Source organism: Acromyrmex echinatior, chromosome 8, assembly GCF_024713525.1.
Source record: "Acromyrmex echinatior isolate Ae372 chromosome 8, ASM2471352v2, whole genome shotgun sequence".
Taxonomy (NCBI): Eukaryota; Metazoa; Arthropoda; class Insecta; order Hymenoptera; family Formicidae; genus Acromyrmex; species Acromyrmex echinatior.
In genome coordinates this window covers 8,100,678-8,126,877 of record NC_141859.1, presented here as the reverse complement: position 1 = coordinate 8,126,877, position 26,200 = coordinate 8,100,678, and the positions used below count along the sequence as shown (strand labels likewise).

The 26,200-nt window shown below is 31.6% G+C and overlaps 2 protein-coding genes and 1 pseudogene across 11 annotated transcripts in view; 2 read left to right on the top strand and 1 right to left on the bottom strand.

Moving 5' to 3' along the window:
- Positions 1-6,097, top strand: part of Ten-a (Teneurin-a transmembrane protein) — a 495,412-nt gene extending 489,315 nt beyond the window's left edge. For all 7 annotated transcript variants that reach the window (XM_087409039.1, XM_087409040.1, XM_011050850.2 and 4 more), the window contains 2 exons: positions 82-265; positions 351-6,097. In XM_087409039.1, coding sequence (XP_087265165.1) covers positions 82-265; positions 351-1,312 — 1,146 coding nt within the window. In that variant the 3' untranslated portion in view covers positions 1,313-6,097. The remainder of the gene's footprint in view (positions 1-81; positions 266-350) is intronic.
- LOC105142936 (leukocyte surface antigen CD53) lies at positions 6,096-11,445 on the bottom strand. 4 transcript variants are annotated; one of them, XM_087409050.1, is made up of 6 exons: positions 8,954-11,445; positions 8,515-8,765; positions 8,236-8,418; positions 7,760-8,095; positions 6,324-6,443; positions 6,096-6,223 (listed from the first exon to the last, which is right to left on the bottom strand). In XM_087409050.1, exons 2-6 carry the CDS (start codon positions 8,704-8,706, stop codon positions 6,143-6,145), a joined length of 912 nt encoding a protein of 303 aa, XP_087265176.1. In that variant the 5' UTR covers positions 8,707-8,765; positions 8,954-11,445; the 3' UTR covers positions 6,096-6,142. The 4 variants fall into 4 exon arrangements, with proteins under 4 accessions (XP_087265176.1, XP_087265175.1, XP_087265174.1 ...); XM_087409049.1 differs by having other exon boundaries at positions 8,515-8,810; positions 8,954-11,304; XM_087409048.1 differs by having other exon boundaries at positions 8,515-11,304.
- On the top strand, positions 10,902-14,652 carry LOC147908728 (uncharacterized; annotated as a pseudogene).
- The last annotated feature ends 11,548 nt before the right edge of the window (positions 14,653-26,200 follow it).

Genomic DNA, 26,200 nt, shown 5'->3' with positions numbered 1-26,200 from the left:
AAAATTTTCGGAATTGAACGCAATGATATTCGAAAAGTTCTTTGCTATATTTCATATTTTAATAGTATGATCTATTTATAGGTCACCTCCCTCGTTCACATGCCAAATGGTAAGGTTTACGACCCGCTAATAGGCCAGTGGATGTCACCGCTCTGGGAAAACGTTTTGGATCGCGTAGACAAACCAACGCACCTACATCTTTATAGATTTAACGGTAACGATCCAATTGATGTCAGACACACGGATAGACCAAGTCAACCAACTGGTAAGTTTTACAATATTATCGATGAATTAATTTACGTTCTATCCGATTTCAATCAATATACATTCGGCGTATTTTTATCTTGCAGATCACATATCATGGCTGTCGCATCTTGGATATGACCTGAAGAGTTTAGCACCGCAGCTATTCCCGGATGAGTTACCGGAAAGCCTCGTTCCGCGAGCACTCGGTCCGGGAACTTCTATATTCGGTAAAAAGAAAAGAACGCGCAATCTGGGCGTCCAGTCCGGTTTCCTCGCGCACATCGCCCAACGGCATTCAGGCGACGCGGTGAGCCTGTCTGCGCCACCACGATCTGCCTTGAAGAAAGACACGAGCGAGCTGATACCCAGTCGTCTAGGTGCGGCGTCCGATCCGCCGTTCGGTAAAGGTATCCTAGTGTCGAGAACTGCTGATGGCCAAGCGGTGGTGTCCAGCGTACCCAGCGCTAACGCTATTTATGGAGACGTGTTCACATCCGTGTTCAACCGCTCGTACTTCTTGCCATTTACGTTTGTCGTGCACAGCGCACAGCAGGACGCCTTCTACTTCGTCAAAGAGGAAACCTGGCGTGCCAGCGAGGATCGTGGTCAACTGAAACGATTAGGAGGTCAAGTAAACACTACGTTCCACGAGAACGAGAATGGTAGTGGCAGTAGTTCGTTAATCGATGTGAAGATACATGGTGCTAGCTATGTGGTGAACTTGCGTTACGGCACCACGGCGGAGAAGGAAAAGCAGAGACTACTGCATCACGCTAAGGCGACCGCTATTAGGAAGGCATGGCATCGAGAACGTGAAGCCCTTAAAACGAACACTCCCACATCCGTCGAGTGGATGGTCGCCGAGCAGGATGAGATACTGAAAGTCGGCCTCGCATCTAATTATGAGGGCGAGTATATACACGACGCGCAACAGTATCCCGAACTCGCAGAGGACCCTTACAACATTAGGTTCGTGAAGAAGGCCGTCGACCAGTCGAGCAAGAAACGACGCAGGAGGAGAGGCGCGCCGTCCTGTAAGCTCTGGTGGTTAGATAAAATGTGCTAGAGCAATTTGAGAGTCAGTCGTATCGTCCCCTCGCACGGGGACATTGTCCAGTATCGAAGCCGCGGGACTTTCGAGTGAGCGACACCGACAGGTAAAGAGGTAGATTGAAAAACCGGAAACGTGAAAGTCGACGGAAGGAGATAAAAAAATGCCGCTGTAGCGCAGCGTCCGTATATATATGCATGCGCATATATATATAAACGTACTGAAAACTATCAAAAAGTTTTATACCAAAGTCTATTTGTGTATTTCAAAGATGCCAAAAACACTATAACGTTATATTATATATAATAAATATATATACCACGAGGTATAGGGTACGTAGGGTGTAAGAGCGTTAAGCGCACGCGGAGAAACGTGGGTTTCACCGAGTATTCGCTCCACGGACCAGCTGCGCGACCGATCCGCGATTGGCAAATCCGCGAAAGCCTTATAAGCGTCGTCGGGAAAGGAGAGAATGAGAATCGAGAGTGTGCCGGATTTCGGACCACGCGAGCTTGGAAGGGAAAGAGGAGGAACATTGCGAAATTTCCTCTGGGAGTTCGACGCGACGTGAACGCAGCTAATAAATCAGCTTGCAGGTTTGAATTAAATTCCAGGATGTGAAGTTTACTGATTACGTTCGTACGAGGCAAGGCCGGCAAGCTCGTGGAGCTTGCGCTCGAGGCCTAAAGTAAATGATAGACCGTGGTGCCGCGCGTGCGATTCGTGCACGATACACCGCATCGATACAAGGTAATTATAGTTATAACGCGAAGAGTGAGGAGAAAGAAGAAAGAAGAAGAGGCCATTCATAGTTGAGAATGACGAAAAAGAGAGAGAGTGAGAGAAACTAGTCAATACATAGCTTTACATTGACATAGCAGCCTTCTTCGGCGTAGGATAAATGCGAGGATAGTGAGAATCGGGAGGAGCGATGCCGTTGACGACGATGTTGACAACAATGTTGACGAGCTACGTGTGTGCGCTGCCCACGATATTTTAACTCGTCGTACTTAGAAAAAAAAGCAACGGCGGGTGTGATGGAAGTATGGTATTCGTGCGATGACGGATACGATGCAGAAAGCGGCGGCGAGCGCGAAAATAAATCTCAACCATGAATGGCCTTGGCGAGAAGTGACAGAGGATTGAGGAAGAGAAATCGGAGAAGAGACGATCCTCACAATATCCTTGAAGAAGGACTAGGAGCCAACGATCGTGCGGACTCGATCGTGCGGTCTCGAGCTTGAATTCCGTTCGCGGCTTTAGACAATTAAGGACGAGACGAATTTGTATTATAAAGTGGTGCTTTTCTTGTATGGCGAGAGAATGAAGAGAGTAAAAGAGAGGCGGAATGAGAGGATCAGCGATGATCGAGCGAGGATGAGCGTGCATGAGGTTGTCGAATACCAATAGCGAGACTAAACGTATTTTTAACATGTGGATGTGTCCTATCCGTAGCGTAAGCGTTCCCGATCGTCGCCGATCGGTGATCTAATATCGCATTGTCGTGCGCGCGAGTGTGCGGGAAGATAGTCGCTCGGGATCGACGGTAGGTATCCTTCGATGATCGCGAAGGGAAATGCGAGCCGTGCGTGCGAGCCGATGTCTGCATATAAACCGGAAACGGAGGAAATTTGCAAGAGAGGGATAAACTCATTATCGGTAAAAATAATACGTATACAATATCGCATATTTGTGCTTGCTGGATATGAACGTAACGGACATTAACTATGTTTCCTTACTGAAAATACTAAGTATGTGTATCCAAAATTACTGCCCGTCAAGTAACGATCGTTTCGCCCGTGTATATGTGTATGTGTGTGTGTGTGTGTGTGTGTGCGTGTGCGTATGTGTGTGTGTGCGTGCGCCGATCGCCTGCGCACAAAAACCCATATACGTGCATCGAACCATCCTTAGCGTCGAAAATTCCTCTCATTATCATCCCATCGATCCTCCTCCTTCTCCCATTCCTCACATTTCCTTTCATCTTCCAAATTTCATGAAGATTCCGAATCTGTCGATTTGTCGCACGTATTGTTTGTTCGCGTCTCCACGAACGTACTCGCCATTAATATTTTGCAACGCGGCTTTAGAGACGGTGCCGTTTATGGATAGTTAGTGGCACAACGACATTGCTGTCTGAATAGATGAAGAATAAAAATGTTATCTATATGCTGAGTGTATAAAAAAAAATATATATATATATATATATATATATATAGAGCGAGAGAGAGAGAGAGAGAGAGAGAGAGAGAGATTTAGGAAAGCTTCGTAATGTATTTTTAACTCGAGCGAGTGTTTAGACTTATAACACCCAACAACGCAAAATCGTGAAAGACTTCCGAGAGATAGTCAAACGATGTGTGAAAAATTAGGTCGTCTTTACGGTTTCTTTTACGGTGTCGTGTTGCCTGGGCAATTTTAAACCGCGGTCCAAGACGAGCTCCTCCTGTCGGAGGCACACGCGCTCGCACGTGCCAACGAGGCCGCAAGGGCGATCCTTTTTGTACATTTCAGGTCCTCGTTTGCACGCGCGAAACAACACGCGAAAACGGAACTCACTAAAATCGCGCCGTGAATATCTTATTCCTGCGCGTTGCTCATTGCGTTTCTCTGGCAGACGGCCGCGCGAACGGGCTCGATCGTCGAGCCGCATTCCTCCCTCGCTTATCTAAGCATAACTGACACGATTCTATTTCGCTTTGTTTTAACTTCACTTTTAGAAAACTCACTCATATATGATAATAGCGAAAATTTTAAAATCTATTAATCTCGATTAATTTGCTGTGATTGTATTTTTAAATCGATTTCTTAGAAACAATCGCTTTAAAATCGTGTTTAAATTCAATAATACAATCCTCGGCTGTATTGAATACTATCCAATTATTGTAACTGTAACAATGAGACAGCTACCTCTTTCAGCAGTGGTGATAATTTCGTGAGAATATATAATATTTGAGGGTAATTTCCGTTAATCTTCCGAGGGCTTCTGCTTTCTCTAGATAAGCGAAATAGGAGTGCTTCGACATTCGTGCACATCTAAACACTCATCGTTTCCCCTTGGCCAGCCAACCCCTCACACTTGCTCCTCCCACTGCCCTTCACACTGCCCTCACACTCTTGATCTTTAACCGCATTATCCGCTGTTGGATCCGGCAACAGTGCGTTCAAGAAGAATCAACTATTTTTTAAATATCACGTGTCAAATTAATGAGCGGGCCAGGTAGCCGCGATATACATGTCGCACGGGCGGGGACCCCCAAAAACTCGACTCGAGGCCCGACCCCGTCTTACGCGATTATAATATTAGAAAAAAAATTCATTCTCTAACTTCCGTGAAGTTTCATCTCTCGTTTTTGCGAACTCGTTCCAGATTCGTTCATCCTTCGCGATCGCCCGCGGGGGGTCGTGACAACGTACTTCTCTAAATAAATAAATAAATAAAAAGAAACGAAGTAGAACGCGCGAAGAAATAACGATTATGTGAAATAAATAAATAAATAAATATAATATATATATAAATATATTGAGATGAAATATAAATATATATATGTACACACGAGAGGAGCTAGAGTGGCCAATTATAGCAGTAACCGTCGATCCACCAATTTGCGGCGCGATTGGTTCTCGAGCGCGACTCTACGCCGAAAAAAAAGGGAGGGGGGGGGGGGGGTAAAAGAATACGAAATTCCAGAAAAAACGTGAAACGGGAAGTTGAGGATGCGAGAGTGATAAATGTAGAGCGAGAACGAAGGAAGGAAAGAAAGAGAGCGTGAAAATGAGAGATACTGAAGATTAAGCGAGCGCGAAAAGCGAACGGAAGAGTCAGTCACGCTAAAGCTACTACGACCACTACCTTAGATAGATTAACGCTACTTTGCCGCTGATCTAATTGTTTACTGTCACGTGTTGCTGTAAACCTAAACCTAACGATACGATATTATATATATTTTATTTATATAACCTAATCAACTGTATTTATTGTAAATAGTCACGATGTTTGCTATGATATAATATATCTGTAATTGGATGGGAACCTGCCTGAAACTGCGCCCGAAGCCCTCTGTCCTCCCCGCCCCCATTTCCACGGCTATAGAATCCGTACACATCTCATACACGAGTCAGGACACACACACACACACACACACACACACACACACACACACACACACACACACACACACACACACACACACACACACACACACACACACACACACACAAAACGCGTAACATGGACACAGCATACACACGCACACACGCTATACATAAACGCGGTGTCGACTGCCGCAGCCGTTTAGCGATAATTTAGACGAGAAGATTAATGGAGAGAAAAAGACAGGTGCATCGCGCGCGTTAAATTATCACTACGTCAATATTTCGTATCGCATCGACAGGCAATCGATTTCACGTAAGACGCTCTATTTTATCGTAGGGAAAAGAAGAAAAAAGGAAGAACTCATCCTCCCCGCCATTCGATCAGACTTCCCTCCCTCAACCATTTGAACCTTTCCGTAAACGAGAACATTACGATGGTCACGAGCAATTTTTATAAATGTATTTTTTCGCCTCCCCCTTCTCCCCCGCGTGTTGAAAACACATCCTGATTCGATGATCATCGTAGAAACGCCGGAAGTGAGTAATTTACGGACTTTTCCACTTGAACCACTGCCACACGGCAGACGGCGATCCAACCAGCATGTCCAATAAACTTACAATATTACTATCTTAAGTACAATATATTAAGTGTTTTCAGAAAATATATGATCTATATATGATAATAAAAAACGGGAAAACGTTTCACCGGACTTGTCATTCACTTCTAAGTCACGTTCACCCTCGATGTCTTCATGAATATGTCGCTTCGTCTAGTATTAATTGACTCCTCTTCATTTTTCGTAAACCAAACGCTAAAATTACGCTGATTAACTGAAATAGAATAGTGAATAGTTTTTCTTTTTCTTATTTATTAAATGAGAAGGAAAGCAAATATATCACGAAAATAAGAAAGTAATAAATTTCGATTTACCAAAATTGGAAATATGACAAGCGTTGAAATAGAAGCAATCTGAATGTACGATTTTAATAGCATATAAGCTCCTTTTAAGCATCCAGATTTATAAGATACATTCTCTGTCATGTGCAGGCACTGAAAATTGCGCAAACAAATCAGGTATTTCATTATTAAAATATAAATTAAAACAATTCTTTAATATCGTATAACTTTCAAACAGGTATTTCATGTTCGAATTTTACGTCAATTGCTACTTATTTCTAAATTGACGGCATTGGTAGTTGTATCTGTTTCAAATAAATTTGCTACTGATATTGGATATATATAATAATAATAATATATTTGTTTAGTAATTAAGTTGCTAATACGAATGAAATGAATTAATATATTCAGTAATCATAATTATACAATCATCGAGTAAATACGATAGTTTATTGATTTGTTTAACTATTTTCGCGCAAGTATATCGATTGTTTGGAAATTATATATCTACTGATGAAGTAGTTTATTCCAGGATGCAGTTGAGAGACCGGCTGAAAATTATGACAAACCGTCGTGACTTCTGAGAAACAGGAAAAAGAGAAAATCCCCGAGAAGAGTAAAGGGATCCGGATATTATTAGGCGCGACCGGATGTACGCTGCGCGTGAACGCAACTAACTCATTTCTCGGCATGAAAAAGAAAGTACGTGCTACTTGGCAGAAAATGGATCAAGACGTGACCGGCGCAATCTTCTATGACTAAGACCGGACGTAGCTTTTAATTTTAGAAAGCTATTTTAATATATTCTCTATAATTTTTTATTTAAAGTATTAGATGTTGGAATTAATTCGTAGCGTTTTACAAGTGATGGGAAGTACTTTCATTAATGTATTTTTTAATGCTCATGTGAAATAAATAACATTCTTTCATTAAAAACGCTACGAATTAATTCCAACACCTAATATAATTCCTAAAACAATTAAATGAGAAGAATAATCGACTATGATTTTAGATTTACTACATCTATTGTATTTCAGGACTAAGATCTTTATTTAATTTAATCAGGGTGAGAAAAGTTACTTTAAGTTATATATAAGTTACTTTTTAGATAATTTTATATGTGTTTGTTATAGAAATTGAGTACAAAAAATAATAGAAAATTAGAGCAAATGATAAAATATAGTATAAAAAATAAAATATCTGAATTTATTGTATTCAACTTTATAATAAAAAGTAACTTATAAATAAAAAAAACTTGTAAAATATAATAATTTTCCAAATCGTGAATTTAATATTCAATAATATATATAATAATCTGATTTTTCTTTCATATTATTAATTACAGATATTATTTAAAGACTTATTATTTATTTTCAAGTTTTTAGATTTTTAATTTTTATTTTTTAGACATTTATCTTTTCTAAGATTGATTTATTTTTTAAAGATTCTTTTTATTTCTTCAAATTTACCTGTTCAGGTGACACAGAACAGCAACTTTGTGGAATGCTTAATTGATGATCTAACCAGTCTTTGGGTGATTTAATTCCACAGCATTTTAACTGAAACGTATCATTGGTAGTAAAATATGCAAAGAATATACAATTGAAAAATATAATGCTGTATAAAGTTCTTACATATCTATGAGTATTATCCCATGCTTTCATAGCCCAATCTAAAGATTGATAATTTTCTATAGCGTTGTTCATGTCATCTCGAATCTTTTTCGTAATCATGTCGAAAAACGGAAAACTCATTGTCAGACATACAAATACAGCACAGAGAGCGATCGAATGGCACATTAAGTACTAAAAAATAAATACGCGGCATTAGAAGATAGACTATTCTCAAATTGCTTAATTTTCCAAGTAGGCTGATATAATACATATTTTAAATCAGAAATTGCGTTTTCAAAAGATTTCTTTTTTGCTTTATTAATTCAACTTACAAAAATCATGAAATAATCTTTTTTCTTTGTGATTCCTATAATTCCAATAAAAGCTACAAGAGACACAAACACTCCTAAAATTAATACAATAGTCATGAAAAGCTGTTGGCTAAGCAGTCTAGATGTAAAGTTTGCATCAGACAACATCCAAATAGCTGTTGTTATCGCCGTTACACCTGTGAGCTTAAATAAATTTTGAAATTAAATCATTCTTATATCCAAACCTATAAATTATATATGCTAAACTTCTCTATCCATTTAATAATAATTAATACTCACAAGAACTACGCTGTTAAGCAATAAGAAGGAGAGTTTAACCCATTTCTTCGGCAGCCATTTGCAAAATAGTTTAGCCGTAGCAGTACTGATATTTTTGGAACTCTTTTCTGTCGAAATGGTTTCACTTTCAGTAATTGATTCGTCATCGTCTGTATCTGTTTCAATCTCGTTCTTATTTTCGGCACGTCTCATTACTCTCGGTTAAAATTTTCGTCAGTTCATTAATTACGTATTCCAGTAAAACGCATCACCTACAGAACTGACTTATTATATCTTTTAAATTTGACATTTCGAGCCTAAATTATCATTTTATAACAACGTTAATAACAATCGGTAAGTTGAGCATTTTCTATAAACTTTTCTTTAAACAGGTTTGATGAAAATAATAAAAAATCTATAAAAACAAAAAAGGAAATTATACAGCTTAGGGGGTTCTCACCTCAAAAATCAATAAAATTAGGCATTCGACGCGTTTTTGCATGAAATGAAAGAATTTTTCGTCAATAATCGTCAACTTTAACGCTTATTGAGGTTAAGAAATCTGTCACAGACAAAATGAGGACATAATTCACTATAATTGTACTGTTTCACATAGGTTTTGATTTTCTACGCGAAGCGATTCACCCTCGACTCTTATCCCCCCCCCCCCTCTCCCTGAGGAAGACCCAATCGAAAAGGTTTGTCTGTCAATTTTTCTCAAGAATAAAGTATACGACATGTGTAGCCTGTATTGGCTCGAATTAAGTACATTTATCCTTAAAAATAAAAAATATTATATTTTTTTTATATCAAAAAAACATCATTTTCATTCGTTTTCTAAATATGAATTTACTTTTTGAGATATCTTCAAGACATCTAAAAGAAGTATTCAAGACATCAAAAGAAATTTTTAAGACATTTAAAAGATATCTTTAAGACATCTTAAAAACATTTCTTATATCTAAAGACATCTTTCTAAATATCTAAAAAATATCTTTTACATAAAGATGTTTTTTAGAATTCTACGAGATGTCTTTAAGATATTTCTAGATATCTTAAACTGTTGCATGTTTTAGGTTCCTAAAAGATATATATTAGATATATATTATTGGAATTCCCAATTATATTTCGGACAGAACGAAATTTGCAGAAAAGAGATTGGAACATACCTGGAACTCCAAATATTTGGGACATATCGAAATTTCCGTGTAACAAATATGACTTGAAAATCTGGAATTCCAAATATGCTTCGGACATAACGGGATTTGCAGATAAGAGTCAGTATGGAACATATCTGGATGGAACTCCATAAGTAATTTGGATATAACAGGATTTCCAGTGCAAGAAACTACATTTCAGCAGATATGTTTAAATTCATATATGGACATACTTGAAATTTTTAGCAGGGAATTGCCAATATTAGTGAAATATTGGAAACCCAAATGAATGACCAGAAGAAATTATGGATGCGTAGTCGACATTCAGGCTCAACACCTTTATTCTCATATTTCGTATTTGTGATATCTCAGGCTGCAAATTCATTGATTCAATAACAGAATTCTTTTATAAATTTGTTTTAAGATTAATTTTACTGATACCAACTAGTGAAAAAGTTTTTGTTATTAAATTTGTATTGGCCGTCATATTTTTGGGCACGGTACCAGCTGAAAAATTTATAACTAAGAAAATCTTTCTTCCTAACTAATATAGCGCGTACTCCCATTTTTTTAATACTCTCTAAAATATACTAACTACTGGTATGCTCATTTTCTCTTTCCATATTTGAATACTAGAAAAAGTTCGTCTTTTAACACATCATCTGTAAGATGTTTAATTTTTTTAATATTAAGTGATTGAATACTGCTTTGTACATATCTTAAATTAAAATCTTTGTACCTATTATTCATTATGTTGCTTTATTATCATCTTATTGTCATTATGTAAAATAATGTAAAATAATGTAAAAATAATTTTTACAATATTTTGTTGCTCTAATTCTATGATCATTTTATTTATTTAAAGAATAGCTGCTGTTACAAATAAATTACATTAAAATAGAAAAGTATTACTAGTCCTATATTTAAAAATAATGTTTAATAATATCAGAGAGAAAGAAGACATGACATGACAGCCCAAAACCTGTAACCGCAAAATGCTTGTGGTTACGTTGTGACTGCTATGCCCAATGTAATTCCTGAACGCAGCTGCAGTTTTTCCGTCAGTAAATATCTAGTAACTTTCAGTGGAATTTACGAACGCAAATGAAAATAAAAATCTGAAATTTGACATCTTTATTCAAATAAGTTTATGGCTTTAATTTTATAATATTTTCACTGAATTTGCCGAATGTCGCGTGCCAGTCGCAACTGCACAAGATTTTGTCAGATTTTTATATAAAAAAGGAGCACATGGCTCAAAACAGGACAGTGTAAATATTTATTCGAGATATATTTTAGATAAAAAATAAAAATGACAAATTATTCCTTATGGAAAAATATTAATGGATTTGTGAAAAATCGATTGGAAATAATTAGAAAATCATTTAAGAGAGAATCTTGTATACTATTTGTTCTAATAGGTTTTTCATTAATTCAATAATACATATTTTCCCACTAGAAGAAAACATAAAATAATTGTTTATTATACTTTATACTTTTATAGCAAGAAAATACGAAGTTCTCGGACAACACAACTGCAATATATCAAAAAATGTTGAATTTTTTTTATTTAAATAAAGATAGTATTAAGATAAATATAATATAAAGGTAAAGTATTTCTACTTAAATAAAGGTTATCTATTTTAATTTTAAATGAAAGTCTTGCTGAAGGAAGATACAATTCTTTACACGGAAAAGAAGAGACACAAAAAAAATGGGCAGAGCTAGCTGCAAAATTAAATTATGTTCAAGGGACGACAAAAACTGCCGAACAGTGGCAAGTGGTATGTGCGTAATATATTATATTTAGAAGATCTCCAGATTATCTCCATGTCTAAATTTATTATTAGAATGTCAAAATGTCTTAAACATTGCAGTTTATTTTATCAAGGCAATGAGCAGCCTTAGTAATATCACCTCTTGATAAAGTAAAATGCAATGTTCAAAAAATATTAGCATTTTAATAATAAATTTGGACACAGAAATAACTCACAAAACGTACATATATTTGTCAGACTTGAAACTCAGTTGTAAACTAATGTCCTAAATTGTGTTTTAAAACACAAATAGCGGTTCATTAGTGTGTTTGAACTAGAAATCATAAGATTCATATAAAAATATTAAGTACCAACATCCACTGTGACCATATATGGCCTTTCTTATATTGTTTTAATATATTACAGGTGATTTTCATACTGTTTTAAAAATAAAATGAAAAATAATTCTATATATTTAAGTTTGGAGAAATTTGAAAAGTCGTACTTCTATGAAAGCACGCGACTTGAGAAGGACTAAGTCGATAAGGAAATAAATTCAAATAACCTGCAGAATTATCAAAAATAGAACTGCGAGTCATTGGATTAATCGGCTTGGAGTATATTGAAGGGAGTAAGGATTGCGCTGAAAATATTCCAGATGAGGAGGTATACACGCACACACACACACCACACACACACACACACACACACACACACACACACACACACACACACACACACACACAGAGCTATAATAATATATATATATATATATATTTTTTTTTTTTTTTTGTTTAGTAAAGTAGAGATTTCAAGCTTTAAAACTCTATCTTTAAATTTAAATTGCGTTATCATATTGTACAATTTTGAATTAAAAAATACGAAGAAACTTTTTCCCCGACCCAATATATATAGAGATATTTACATATATGAAGTAGTTTTAATGAATATTTTATATATAATAATTTTGAAATGGATAATTGTAAAATTATATATGTTTCAGAATTATTCATTTTTCAATCATTATATATAAAACATTTATTATTAAATTTACTTTACTTTCAATAATTTATCTGACAATAGTGATTATCAGTATAATGAGACAAGCTATTATAAAGTCTACATTTATCTATACAATGACTATGTTTACGCAGTCCAATTTACGCCGAAATTATAATATCTGATGTTATAACTATTAATATTAGATGCCGTGTAAACTCATATAGCTTCCCATAGACATCCTAAAGACATTCAGAAGACATTCTTCGCCCTAAGAATATCCTCAGGACTTCTCGCAGATTAATGTTTGTGCTATATGGAAACACTATTTTACGATAAAGTTCAGTTTGGATTCACAAGAGAACACGAAATCAGTCCGTCCATCAAACATCTGTGTAACCCGTCGGAAAATATTTAAGTAACAAAAGATAAAAGTGAAGTAAAAGACTTTATTACTAATAATTTACTCTAATACTTATTTCTTAAAAAATGTGTGAGACAATTTTGCTCCGATCTCGATGTTTCCTGCGGATCGCGAACCCGTTGTGTTCGCTCCTGATATAACAAAATAAAAAATAAAATATTGGGAAAATATCGGAAATGTATTTATATACTGCTAGTCTGCTATATGAAAAGAGATATCTGTTTTGGTAGGTTACTATAAAATTGTGTTCTTTTTACTGTATATATATGAAACAAACATCTGTTTTACAAAATTACATTCTTATCTCTTTAATTTAAATTATTAGTCATAATCATAAAAGATTCATATTGTATAATTACAGTTCCATATTTTGCTGATCGTATTTTACATTTTGTTAACAACATTGTTTCACAATGTTCGATATATTATGTATGTACGATTAAATATAATAATATAATAATAAAATAATAATAAAATTGTAAAACACGATTGTATAAACTGTTTTGTTACAAAATATATAAAATGTTATTATTTTATTTTGTTATTAAACAATTACTTTGTTTAAAAATTATATCAATAAAAAAGATTTTTTAACAAATCTTCTCTAAACATACGAAATTATCAAAATATATAAGTTAGCTATCTTGACATATTTCTTATTTAAAAAAAAATAAAGATTATTATTTTCAAAGTACAATAATTTTTAATAATAAATTTCTAATAATCGATTCTAACGGATTATTACCATTGGCTATTTGGGATATAAGATAAATTAGCTATTTATTTTTATAATATAAAACAAATTATTTTTGCTATTACAAGTGCATTTCAATTTAGTTGATAATGAAAAATAGTCTTAGAGACACAAAGAATATTTTGCTGCATAATGATTAAGCAAATGTATATTTCCAATTATTATATGAAGTCTTAAATATTTTTTAATTAAGTACAAGATTAAATCGTAATTCTATGCAACAAAGTCTAGGTCGAACTATTATTTATGATTATGAAACAGGTTTTCGTTGCCATTCTACTTCCGAGTCTCCTGAACCTCCGAATCCTTCGGTTCCCCCGATTACCCTGATCACTCTACATTCCCGCTCCAATGCAATGATGAACCCATGGATTTGCATATAAAGACTTTCTTATCGGTTTCGCAACAGATATCATTACGCACTGGAAAAAATTACGCGTGATTATAAACTTGCACGATGTTTTTCATATAACTTAAATTATTTAATTTAATTTCAATATATTTTTGGACCAATCTATATTATTCACATACTCATAAAATTTTAGTGTAATTAACACTTAAATCTTGTTATACTTACTTAAAATATTCAAAATATGACATTTTATATGGAAATATCTTTCACTCTTTTTTTATTCCGTTTTAATTGTGAGTAACTTGGAGTAAAGAGGAATACATTTAATACATCAGATTAACGTAATATATATATAGAAATATATGTTGATGTCAAATGACAACAAATAATTAGCTTGAGGATTCTTTCTTTTTCTTTTTTTTTACTTATAATGTAACATTTTTACTTTTAATACAACTATGCAAAAAAATCATAAAATACATTATAATCAAATTACTTTTATACATTTTTCAGATCATGTGACAAATACAATTTAAGTAGAGGCTCCACCATCCCCGTCGATTATAATCCTCTTTTTTTTACTTTAGTACAAGTTCACGTTATTTGTCATAATTTTGATATCAAAACAATATTGAAGACATCATTTTAACGTCAAATGACGACAAATAACGTCAGCTTGCTAGTTCTTCCATTTTCCTTTTTTCTTTAATTTTTAAATCAATATATTATCCAACAAACGAGAATGAATTAAAGTGGATTGAAATTTTTATTCGAATGCGTATTTAAAAAAAAATAGTGAATACTTTTTTTTGGATTTAATTGGATTCAATTAGATTCAATTGGATGCAATTGGATTGAAAAAACTGCATTTCCTATTCAAAATTCTGAATTGAACAGTATTCACAATGCACAGAAAAAGCTAATATTATTTTTAGATTGAAAGGCATAGAGATATGCTCTATGCAATTCCTATAAATGCATTCAGGATTGAAAAGCATTCATTTTAATATTTGTGAATCAATATTTCTAAAAATCTGAATCCATTCTCGTTTGCTGGGTATACAAAAAAGTTATGAAATATGTTACACTCGAATTACGCATATATGTTTTTCATATAATTTGGTAAAAACAAGTTAATTTATAGAGGCCTTCCACCATTCGATCAGCAGTCCTCTTTCCTTTACAATATCATAAAATGGAATAATTTTTGTCCAAAATCAGAATAAATTTAACTCAAATTTTGACAATACAGCACACAAAATCTGAACATATGACATCTTAAAAACGTAATCTTATAAAGAATTGATCGAAGTATTGTCTAAAAGAAGTTTTAAGAGTCTTATGTCATGATTTTGAACATATGCATTGCATATGTATTTTTATAATTTGTGTCAAAGTTTCTGGGAAAGCTTTTATCCTGTAACTTTTAATGACAATATCGACAATGTCGTTATATTGTCGTTGCGTAGTTTTTTCATGTATGAAATCTGCTCAATGACAATATATAACGATATTTACAGTTATTATCGTTAATTGTAAGAATTACAAAATAGGGGCTAAAGTTATTCCATTTTATGGTATATTTCTTTATATTTTTATTACTTACATTTTTTATATAATTTATTGTACTTTACACATTTAACATATTACAAAAGTTACATTATAAAAACTGAAAATATTATATAATATATAATATATATGCACGCAAAATTTCTTTTTAACATGAAATTACAGAGAAAACATTCGGTATGCATATAATAACACAAAATTCTCACGATCGCGATGTAAAATATGTGGCTATACGTCATATCGACAAATGATTATTACTAGCATTTATTATTAATTATCAAATACAACTGCAAAATTTGTTTTGCTTTTGTTTAATTTGTGTGAGCAATCGTGAGCAACTAACAAGATTGTTAATTTATATAATTATATATATTTCTTTCAATAAAAAAGAATGTCAATTATTAACTATATATGTAATTTATACATATTACAAAATACAAAAGAAATGTGCAACATGCAAAAAAATACACAAACTTCGATACAAGACAATGTGATAAATGAAACGATCTAATCAATTCCAATACATATAATTTTTAATTCTGCAACGCGTCTTCTAATTATAATTATTATTTCTTTATATGATAATAGAAATGTTATTTAACAACTATTAAATGTGTTGCAATATCGCATCTGTGATTCAAATAATATAATGAAATGAACCAAACGATTTAATCGCACATATCATTCTATGATCACGTATTCTATTTCTCGCTTTACTTTCAACAGAAAGATAACTTTATGAGTCTCTAAAAAATCAGGAAATACTGTGTTATCACTGCGTTAAATAGAAAATAACTAGTCCAACAATGAAACCAGGTCTTTCCGAGTAAGACATTGGATAGTATCCGACAGAAAGAAAAATGATCTCCACGGAGTTCTGCTTCTCGTCAAGCCATCAACGCAAAAGAAAGTTAAGTGATTTGTTGGACACTAAAAACTCCGTTGCAGGAGGAAACCAAATTTTTCAGACTGTTTTTATAATAGCACCATCTTAGCAATGAATTAACAATTGTTACTCTTTTCCAAATTTTTACAAATAATGCAAATATTATACAATTATCGAATACTTTAATGATAACTTAAATAATATTAATTATAATTTTATAGTACACAAGACCAAGATTTGCACGCAAAAATATATTCTTTATATTATTATGAAATACAGTATCTTAACAAAATAAAAAAACATGGATAGAATAATGTTTATCGAAGGATAGTTACAAATGATTATATTTCAAAGTAATAAAATACATACGTCATTATAATTTATTATATATGTGAGTACAAAAATTCTCAGGTACCAACTGTTCAAGACGAATTGAACCGATAACAATGAGATTTAAATTTTATTTTCATTTTTTCATCTTATTTCGATTTTATAATCGAATATTATTAATATAAAATTTATATCAATCTTCTTTTTTGTGTAGCAGTTACTTAAGTATAGTCAAATAATTAAATAGAATTATCTAAAAATAATTAATATAATAATTAGTTATCAAAATCTTATTGATATTGGGGTACCCAATCGATTCGTCTTGAATTTTTAAGTACCCACATTTTTAATTATATCCATTATATTATTTTAATTTAATTTTATACAATAAATTATTTAAATAAACAAATCTTTTTGATAAAATTTTGTCAGATAAAAGAAGCTAAAAATTTCTTGCATAATATATAAACTACGTATGTATTTCATTATACAAATTAATCTAAAAAATTTTTTCATTAATCAATGTTTTAGAATAAAGGGATGTCCAGTGTCTGAAAACAGTTTCTTAAAAGAAACTAAAGATTAAAATAAAAAAATATATTCATTTGTAACCACATTTTTTCTTAAAGAAATCGCAAAACCGACTGCTTAACAAAACTTGTAATTTTAGTTGATTTAATGTAATTCACTTATCTATAAACAATTGCTATCCATGTTCAATCCGTGAAATTTTATTATTGTTAAAGCAGTATTAATGTTAATTAATAAAAGAATATTTAATAAAAAGAATAAATTCTTATCTCAGAACATACTATATTTAATTAATTTCATGATTAGATTTAAAAAAATTATATTGCCGTAGTTAATTTATTGCCGAAATCATACTGCTTTCAGAGAACATAAAAAAACTCTTAATTAATTAAATGATTAATTTCAGCCCTGCAACGGCCGAGAATCCTCAGATTCAATGAAGTAAATAGGCATCTCGGATGGATGCTATGCAAATTGATGAGAAATAACTTTCTACGTTAAAAATCATTACTTTCATTGGTACGAATTACAATATTTATATGACTACTACTTGATGCTAGGAACAGCCACAATCGAATCCCAATTATCGTACTTATGAACAGGAAAATAACACAATATTATATATTTGCATTAACTTTTAATAATTTAATATGAAACATAATCTAAGAATTCGGAAAGAATTAATAAATATTTAATATTATATACTTTACGAGTACGTTTCATTGTAAAAGCGAGATAAAATAAGGCGTTTTGCCAAATTCTATAATAAGTTTTAACATAAAATTTGAAACTTCGCAAAAATATTAAATTTACTTGTAACATCGTGATATCTAACATGAATGTTAATTTCGTAAACAAAAACTGTATACATGACATACCATTGTCTTCAATTATTATAATACATGCCATATAAACTATAACTTTTAATACGGAATTTTAAATGAAGTATTTCCCGAATTTTTATTAACAATCTTTTGGTAACAAAAAAATTTTTAAATCTCCTAAAACGAACATTTATTAAATGCGCATCGATTTTTGTCTTATTAATTGCATCCGATTATATAATAAGCATTATCTATAATTATTATTACAATTACAATACATAGTATTTCCAATTATATTATATAAATAACACAATAATATACGATTATTACATAAATTACAAATATAATACATATCATTTACAAAAATATGTAATATTTTACATTGTCTCTAAGAATTAATTTAAAATTAATAATATAATTTTTAAGCTGTTATTAAAAATATAACAACAAATACAATTATATATTATTATATTTTATATAATAAATAATTAAATATTTTTAATTATATATTATTATATTTTATTAGGTGTTGGAATTAATTCGTAGCGTTTTACAAGTGATGGGAAGTACTTTCATTAATGTATTTTTTAATGCTCATGTGAAATAAATAACATTCTTTCATTAAAAAACGCTACGAATTAATTCCAACACCTAATATATAATAATAATAAATATATCGACATATTTATAATTATTATATATAAGTTATCATTATTTTGTCTATAATAGAATTTTTTCAGCTTTATTTTTCAACTCAAATTATTAACACTCATACTTGACCGAATCCCTACCTACCCGTATCCCAATCTATATTCCTACTTGCCCATATTTTTTCGTATCCATTTACCTACCTACCCGCATATTTAATAAAAAAAATCTTTAATTAAAATTGCGACGCGATATGCGACTTACAGAGTTTCAAATATACGCGCGCGAATAAAATATAAATTGGATTTTTCCAGTCTCGTACATATATGAGAAAATAAAGGAAAATATAGAGGAAATCAAATAAATAAATAAATAATTTTGTACATTACCTTATACTCCACGTGATCAAAATTTATTCTTTCTGTCATATTTCTCATTCTTTCTTTAGGCCAGATTGGACTTACCTTTCGTCACATCTGATCATATTTGATCGCATTTCAATTAAATCGATAAGACAGAGGTACCTTCTTGCTGTCGGATTATTGTTATTGCCGACAGACAATGTATTACGTTCGATTCGTGTAGTACATACGCAAGAAGATCGTACCAAAAAATTTAAACTAATGAAAAATTTAAAGAAAATATTAATAATCGTAAAAATTACAAATTGAATTATCGTATAAATGAATGAATCGTACAAAACTGAAGATATATTCATAAATTTCATTACTTGCATGAGAATTATGATCGAATATTTCTCTACGATACGCGTGCTGTTTAAACTTGGAATTTAAGTTTAAAAAGACTTTGCTTATCCTATTATATGTATATTGATGCCGTTCTAAACAAAAAACATTATTTACATATTTCGCGAACAATTGCAATTTATAATGTCAGTAATATTCTAATACTTAAAAATCGGTAAATAATAAAGTAATAAAAAATTTGATGATGCACAACAATGAAGATATAATGCATGTTTATATGATAAGCACCTTCAAAGCAAAATAAAATATATAAAACAAAATAAATGACATGAGATCCGAAAGAACTAAACATACAGTATCTATAATAATAATAGAATATTATAATTAATTATCGCGCTGCTATGAATAATATACATAAATAATTATAAGATTACCGATATATTTTATTATTTTTCATTTCATATTCAGATTATTTTTAATATAACATTTGATATAAATTAAATTGTAAAATAAATTACATATAAAATTTTAATTATGAATGAGAGAGAACAATTAAATGAAACCGGTGGATCAAGATGTTATTCATATTTCCAGCCTATTAAAATATTTTAAAATATGATGGTTGAAGTTATACATAAGATAAGGAGAAATGAATCACAATTAAGTACCATTATAAATATTATATTAATGATCAATATTCAAACAAATATACTATTATTTATTGTGTAGTCTGCAATCACTTACATGTAACATATTAAATTTTAAGTAATTGAATAAATTATAAACAAAAGACGTTAATAAAATTATTGATAGAACAATTGAAACTTAGAAAAAGTAATTCGATCACCAAATCGCTTTTTAAATCTCTTTAAAAGTAATTATCAAAGAATGAAAAAATAAGAAACGATCGATATGAACAAATGAATTATTACTCTCGATTCATAACAGTGACCTAGGTAAATATTGATGATATTCGTGACATAAGACTCTAATTTAGATAACTCCTATTTTATTTCGTAAACCATTACCTAACTAATAATTTAACTTTAAAAATATTAACAGTTATCGACCGATATTGAAATTATTCAAATACGGAATCCGGATCTCATGGGTGAAAATTCGGATTTAATGCATGCAACAAGGACCTGTCATTTTCAACGAAGTAATAGAAATTGCATGTAACAATAAAAATCATTGCAACACCCCAATATTTTCCTCAGATTTTCCTTTCATTAATGTATCATTAGGTATCAGCAAAAGTAACTTAAAAATCAGAATTCACATAAAACAAAATATTATATTGGGTCATCTAAAAAGTATCCACGGTTTTTTGTCACTAGATATGTTGACCACCAACACAATCTAGTAACAAAAAACCGCGGATACTTTTTAGATGACCCAATATTAAATTCTCGCGAAATATTATAATAAAGTCTTGCGAATCACTATATATTGATGTTGCAAATCCTTCATGAAAAGTGCAAACAACAATGCCAATTGCCCGACACGCAAAGTTACTGACGATGTGCTACGATCGACGCGGCGGATGCAGGACCGACAATGAGATCATTGCGAATACGGTTGGCTTCTCGTGTCACGTTTAACGCGCGTCTAACGTCGACGAGGCCTTCATAACCATAATACTTTGCGATCCACAGTAGTCTGTGTCACAACAAGTGTACAAACGCTTGGCTGATAGACGCGACGTGAGGCAACCCACTTTCTGGGGCGGTATTGCCCACATCCCTCGTGCATTAATTATGGTTAATTCGGCTTATCGGCTTGTTAGACGCTAGTCGTACGAGACAAGCTCGACGGACCGATAAACGTGACGAGAATTGAACACGTATTGCAACGATCTCACATATCGGACCGTACCTCGTATGTAAGCAAATTTCGATTTAAACCCGAAAAGAATCCCTGAAAAAACGCAATGTCCCTTGCACGTACTGAAAAGAAGCTGCAACAGAAAAATTATAAAGAATTATTGAAAAGAAACAAATTAAAATAATTGAAACGAAGGAAATGCTATAGGAGGGAAACTATAAACATAACGTTCAAAGGAGAAATTAAGAAGAGTTCTTGGAAAATGTTAAAAATGCTTGCTCATTAGTATTAAATATTTACTTCCATGTCATTTTCCCCCCTATTCTACAAATCGTCAATAATGTGCTTTGATTTCTCTATTGCAACTTTCCTCTCTAATTTCGTTAATGTAGTACGTTTCTCGTTCCGCGTATCTTGATTTCTTTTCTCAAAAAACCTCTTTAACGTCTCGGAAATCACTTTGTATCTCGGCTGTAGCTTCTTCATGGTACATGCAAGAGACAGTGCGAATTGCGCGAAGAGGTAATTTACTACGAACGACGCGGTGGATACGGGACCGACAGTGAGATCATTGCGAATACGGCTGGCTTCTCGTGTCACGTTTAACGCGCGTCTAACGTCGACGAGGCCTTCATAACCATAATACTTTGCGATCCACAGTAGTCTGTGTCACAACAAGTGTACAAACGCTTGGCTGATAGACGCGACGTGAGGCAACCCACTTTCTGGGGCGGTATTGCCCACATCCCTCGTGCATTAATTATGGTTAATTCGGCTTATCGGCTTGTTAGACGCTAGTCGTACGAGACAAGCTCGACGGACCGATAAACGTGACGAGAATTGAACACGTATTGCAACGATCTCACATATCGGACCGTACCTCGTATGTAAGCAAATTTCGATTTAAACCCGAAAAGAATCCCTGAAAAAACGCAATGTCCCTTGCACGTACTGAAAAGAAGCTGCAACAGAAAAATTATAAAGAATTATTGAAAAGAAACAAATTAAAATAATTGAAACGAAGGAAATGCTATAGGAGGGAAACTATAAACATAACGTTCAAAGGTGAAATTAAGAAGAGTTCTTGGAAAATGTTAAAAATGCTTGCTCATTAGTATTAAATATTTACTTCCATGTCATTTTTCCCCCTATTCTACAAATCGTCAATAATGTGCTTTGATTTCTCTATTGCAACTTTCCTCTCTAATTTCGTTAATGTAGTACGTTTCTCGTTCCGCGTATCTTGATTTCTTTTCTCAAAAAACCTCTTTAACGTCTCGGAAATCACTTCGTATCTCAGCTGTAGCTTCTTCATGGTACATGCAAGAGACAGTGCGAATTGCGCGAAGAGGTAATTTACTACGAACGACGCGGTGGATACGGGACCGACAGTGAGATCATTGCGAATACGGCTGGCTTCTCGTGTCACGTTTAACGCGCGTCTAACGTCGACGAGGCCTTCATAACCATAATACTTTGCGATCCACAGTAGTCTGTGTCACAACAAGTGTACAAACGCTTGGCTGATAGACGCGACGTGAGGCAACCCACTTTCTGGGGCGGTATTGCTCACATCCCTCGTGCATTAATTGTGGTTAATTCGGCTTATCGGCTTGTTAGACGCTAGTCGTACGAGACAAGCTCGACGGACCGGTAAACGTGACGAGAATTGAGCACGTATTGCAATGATCTTACTACCCGGACCGTATCTCGAATTTATACAAAATTCGAGTAAAACCTGTAAATGTTTCCGAAGAAACGCACCGTTTATTGCACGTGCCATGAGGAAGCTGTAACAGAAATGTTAAATAATACACGAAAAATTAATGAAAATTTACAAAAGGAATAAGATATTGAGAGAGCCGAGACGGAGGAGCTACTAGAGAAATGAGATAAATAAAGGAACGTGACGGGAAAAGAGAAGAGAATAATTCTTGAAAAATTACGTGGATTAGCGTTTTACGATGTATGTATTAGAATTGCTTTTTGTAATTTTTATATTTAATTTGGATTAATTTGTATTATCGTTTTTCAATTTCATTTAGAATGCATATTAAATGTGACATTAAAATATATTAATTTTAAACTAAATGTAATAAATTTAATAAATTTTTAATATTACCTAACTATTTTTTTATATTTTCATCTTCATCACGCTATATGCAAACGCTGTTGTGACTTTGCAATCAAAGTATTTCTATAATTTTTCTATAATATTTAACATAATAGTGTAATAGTTATTTACATTTATATAAAAAAAATCTGTCTGTATTACCACGACATCGTTCTTTGTCCACGGTAAACTTATTGTTAAACTAAGTTTCTGTCTAAATTATCTAATTTTTTGAAAAATGTGTTTAAACTCGATATAATTATGAAGTAATCATTATTTCCAACACGATTATTGTTTTATTTAAAAAATTGCTTTACTGTGTAATTCATAATTTAGTGCTTTATATTAATTTTACAATAATCTTAAATTATGTCTGAGACTCTTGTTTACACAATGTTTACATGAAATAGAAATGATTTCGAAGATACAATGAAAAAGGAATGAAAATTGCAAGAAAATTGAATCATCATAGACATCCCAGTACATTATGACTGTATTTATAGTATCATCTAGATAATTCTATTTGTTTTAAGATAAATCTGTAGAAATCTTTGTACTTATCGCGCTAATAATAGTTTCATCATATTGACACTCCATTATTATTTTAAGTTATACACTTGTTTTCTTATCGTTTTAACATATTGTAAGTGGCTCAGTTTCGGCCGAAACGTCTATAATTTATTGTTTATATATGTACATTTAAATATAACTATTGCGCGAAAAAATCCTGCGTTGTGACTCATAAGCTCCTTATCAGTTGCATTTATATTATTATTATATCACTTATATCTAGTTGTAATATATATTATATGAGTGTCTTTTTTATAGACAAATTTTAATGGAAACATTAATATTATATAATTTGAAAAGTTCTTGTATTCCGCGACGTAATTTATGGGATTTTATGTCAGTTATTTTGCTTTACTTGTAAATTTATTTTATCAATCAATCAAATGAATAAGTTACAAACTATTATGTTAAAAATGATACTGTGTGTGTTCAAGAATTAATTATTTATAATTATATGTATTGCATTTTATATGTTTATATATATATATATATATATATATGTGTGTGTATATATGTATATATATATATGTACATATGTAAAATAAGATTAGTCAGTCGTTGTATAATATTATTGTACTTTTCTTGTAAAAGGCAATTTTTTTATTTATATGCATTCAAAAGATATTTTTAAAAATGTACATATTTTTTTGCACCAATTTATAACATATTTAATCTTGGAAATAAGATGAAATCTTGGGAATAAGATTAAGGAAAATAAATGCGTAACTTGTTTAATTATAGGTTTTGCTATATCAAAATATAATTCTTTATTTTTGTCATATATATTGTATATGAATATCCTATACTATAATTTTTTTAAAAAGAAATCTGTGGAAATCTTTATATTTTAAAATTCATAATATTTTGTTTATACGAAAATTTTTTTTTTACTTCATTATTAATTTCATCAATTTTAATTTGAAAATCAATTATTTCAATAATTTTTTTATATTTATCAAACTTATTTTTATTAAAATACAGCTTTATGCATAATATTTTTTTTTTTATTTATATTGCCAAAAAGAAAGGAATTTTTATTGGATATTCTTTTGAATTAAAAAATTTAATCATTTCTAATATGTGTGAATTACATAATTCAATAAAATTAATTCTTGTTCTCTCTTTCTTATTTTGATTTTATTATATTTATAACACTAACTCATTATTGAAATTCTATTTCATTTTCTTTTTATGTGTATACTTGTGTGAATACCCGGGAAAAAAATGTTTTATATATATATATAGACATTTTTATATAATTATACAAATTGTATTATATTTATATAATTATGTATAACTATATATGATATTATATATAATTGTATATATAAAATATATTAATTTTTTATATAATTTAATATAATTATATATGAAACATTTTTTTCTGGGTATAAACATAATAGTCTCAAGCACAATAGCACATCAAGACGCTGACCAAGTTAACAAGCTGACAAATAAGATTAGATAGATAGACAAATCCAAGATTAAATATGTGTTATAATTGTTTATAGTTAATCCATTTTAAAATAACGGATTTATAAAGCATTATATTTATTTCTAATATAATAATAGAGCTACATTTTTCACAGATTTGTTACCTGATAAAATCTTTATTTTTCACAGATTTGTTACCTGATAAAATCTTTATCACTCACCGACTAATGCGTAGCAGTAGAGTTATCAGCTACGTGGCTACATAGTTCTGTAACATACCAACAAGATTCAAATTAAAATAACATTCAAAATAATTAATAATTCAAAAAATAATTTTTATACATATTGAATTTTTCAACTATATATCTGTTAAAAAATAATTACTTTTGCTCAAAATTGTTTTGATGAGAATAAATTTCCATAATATTTTAGATTAATTCTTTTTCTTCAATTATTATTTTTAATCATCAATATAAAACAATCTAATGAAAGAAGTGACTAATTTTTTATGCAAGTAAGCAATAAGTTTGCTTACCGCAAAATTGCTCCATTGCTTTTCCTAAGCTTCCTCCTTTTCTTCTTCCTCCTCCTTTTCACAGAATTATCAAGCCTGCTTCTCGTCTCTCTTCTCTTTCTCTTTTCTTGTTTACTTTATGACATGTAGACAGTACCTATTGAAACAAATCGTTTGTTAAAATTAAGTGCAGTTGCAAATAATTACTAAAGATGCGCTGTTTTGTACTTATACAATACTTGTAAGCATCATTTGTTCTGTTTAATAAGCAACAAGAATGAACTGATGCTTACAGCGTATGAGCGTGAAAG

What these genes read in the sequence shown, in the direction of transcription:
- LOC105142936 (XM_087409050.1), bottom strand. Translation starts at nt 8,706, where the DNA reads ATGAGACGTGCCGAAAATAAGAACGAGATTGAAACAGATACAGACGAT. An exon ending in GTTCTGTGTCACCTGAACAG is followed by an intron (nt 6,444 to 7,759) that starts GTAAATTTGAAG and finishes CGCAATTTTCAG; the next exon opens with TGCCTGCACATGACAGAGAA. An exon ending in TTGTCATATTTCCAATTTTG is followed by an intron (nt 6,224 to 6,323) that starts GTAAATCGAAAT and finishes ATTCTATTTCAG; the next exon opens with TTAATCAGCGTAATTTTAGC.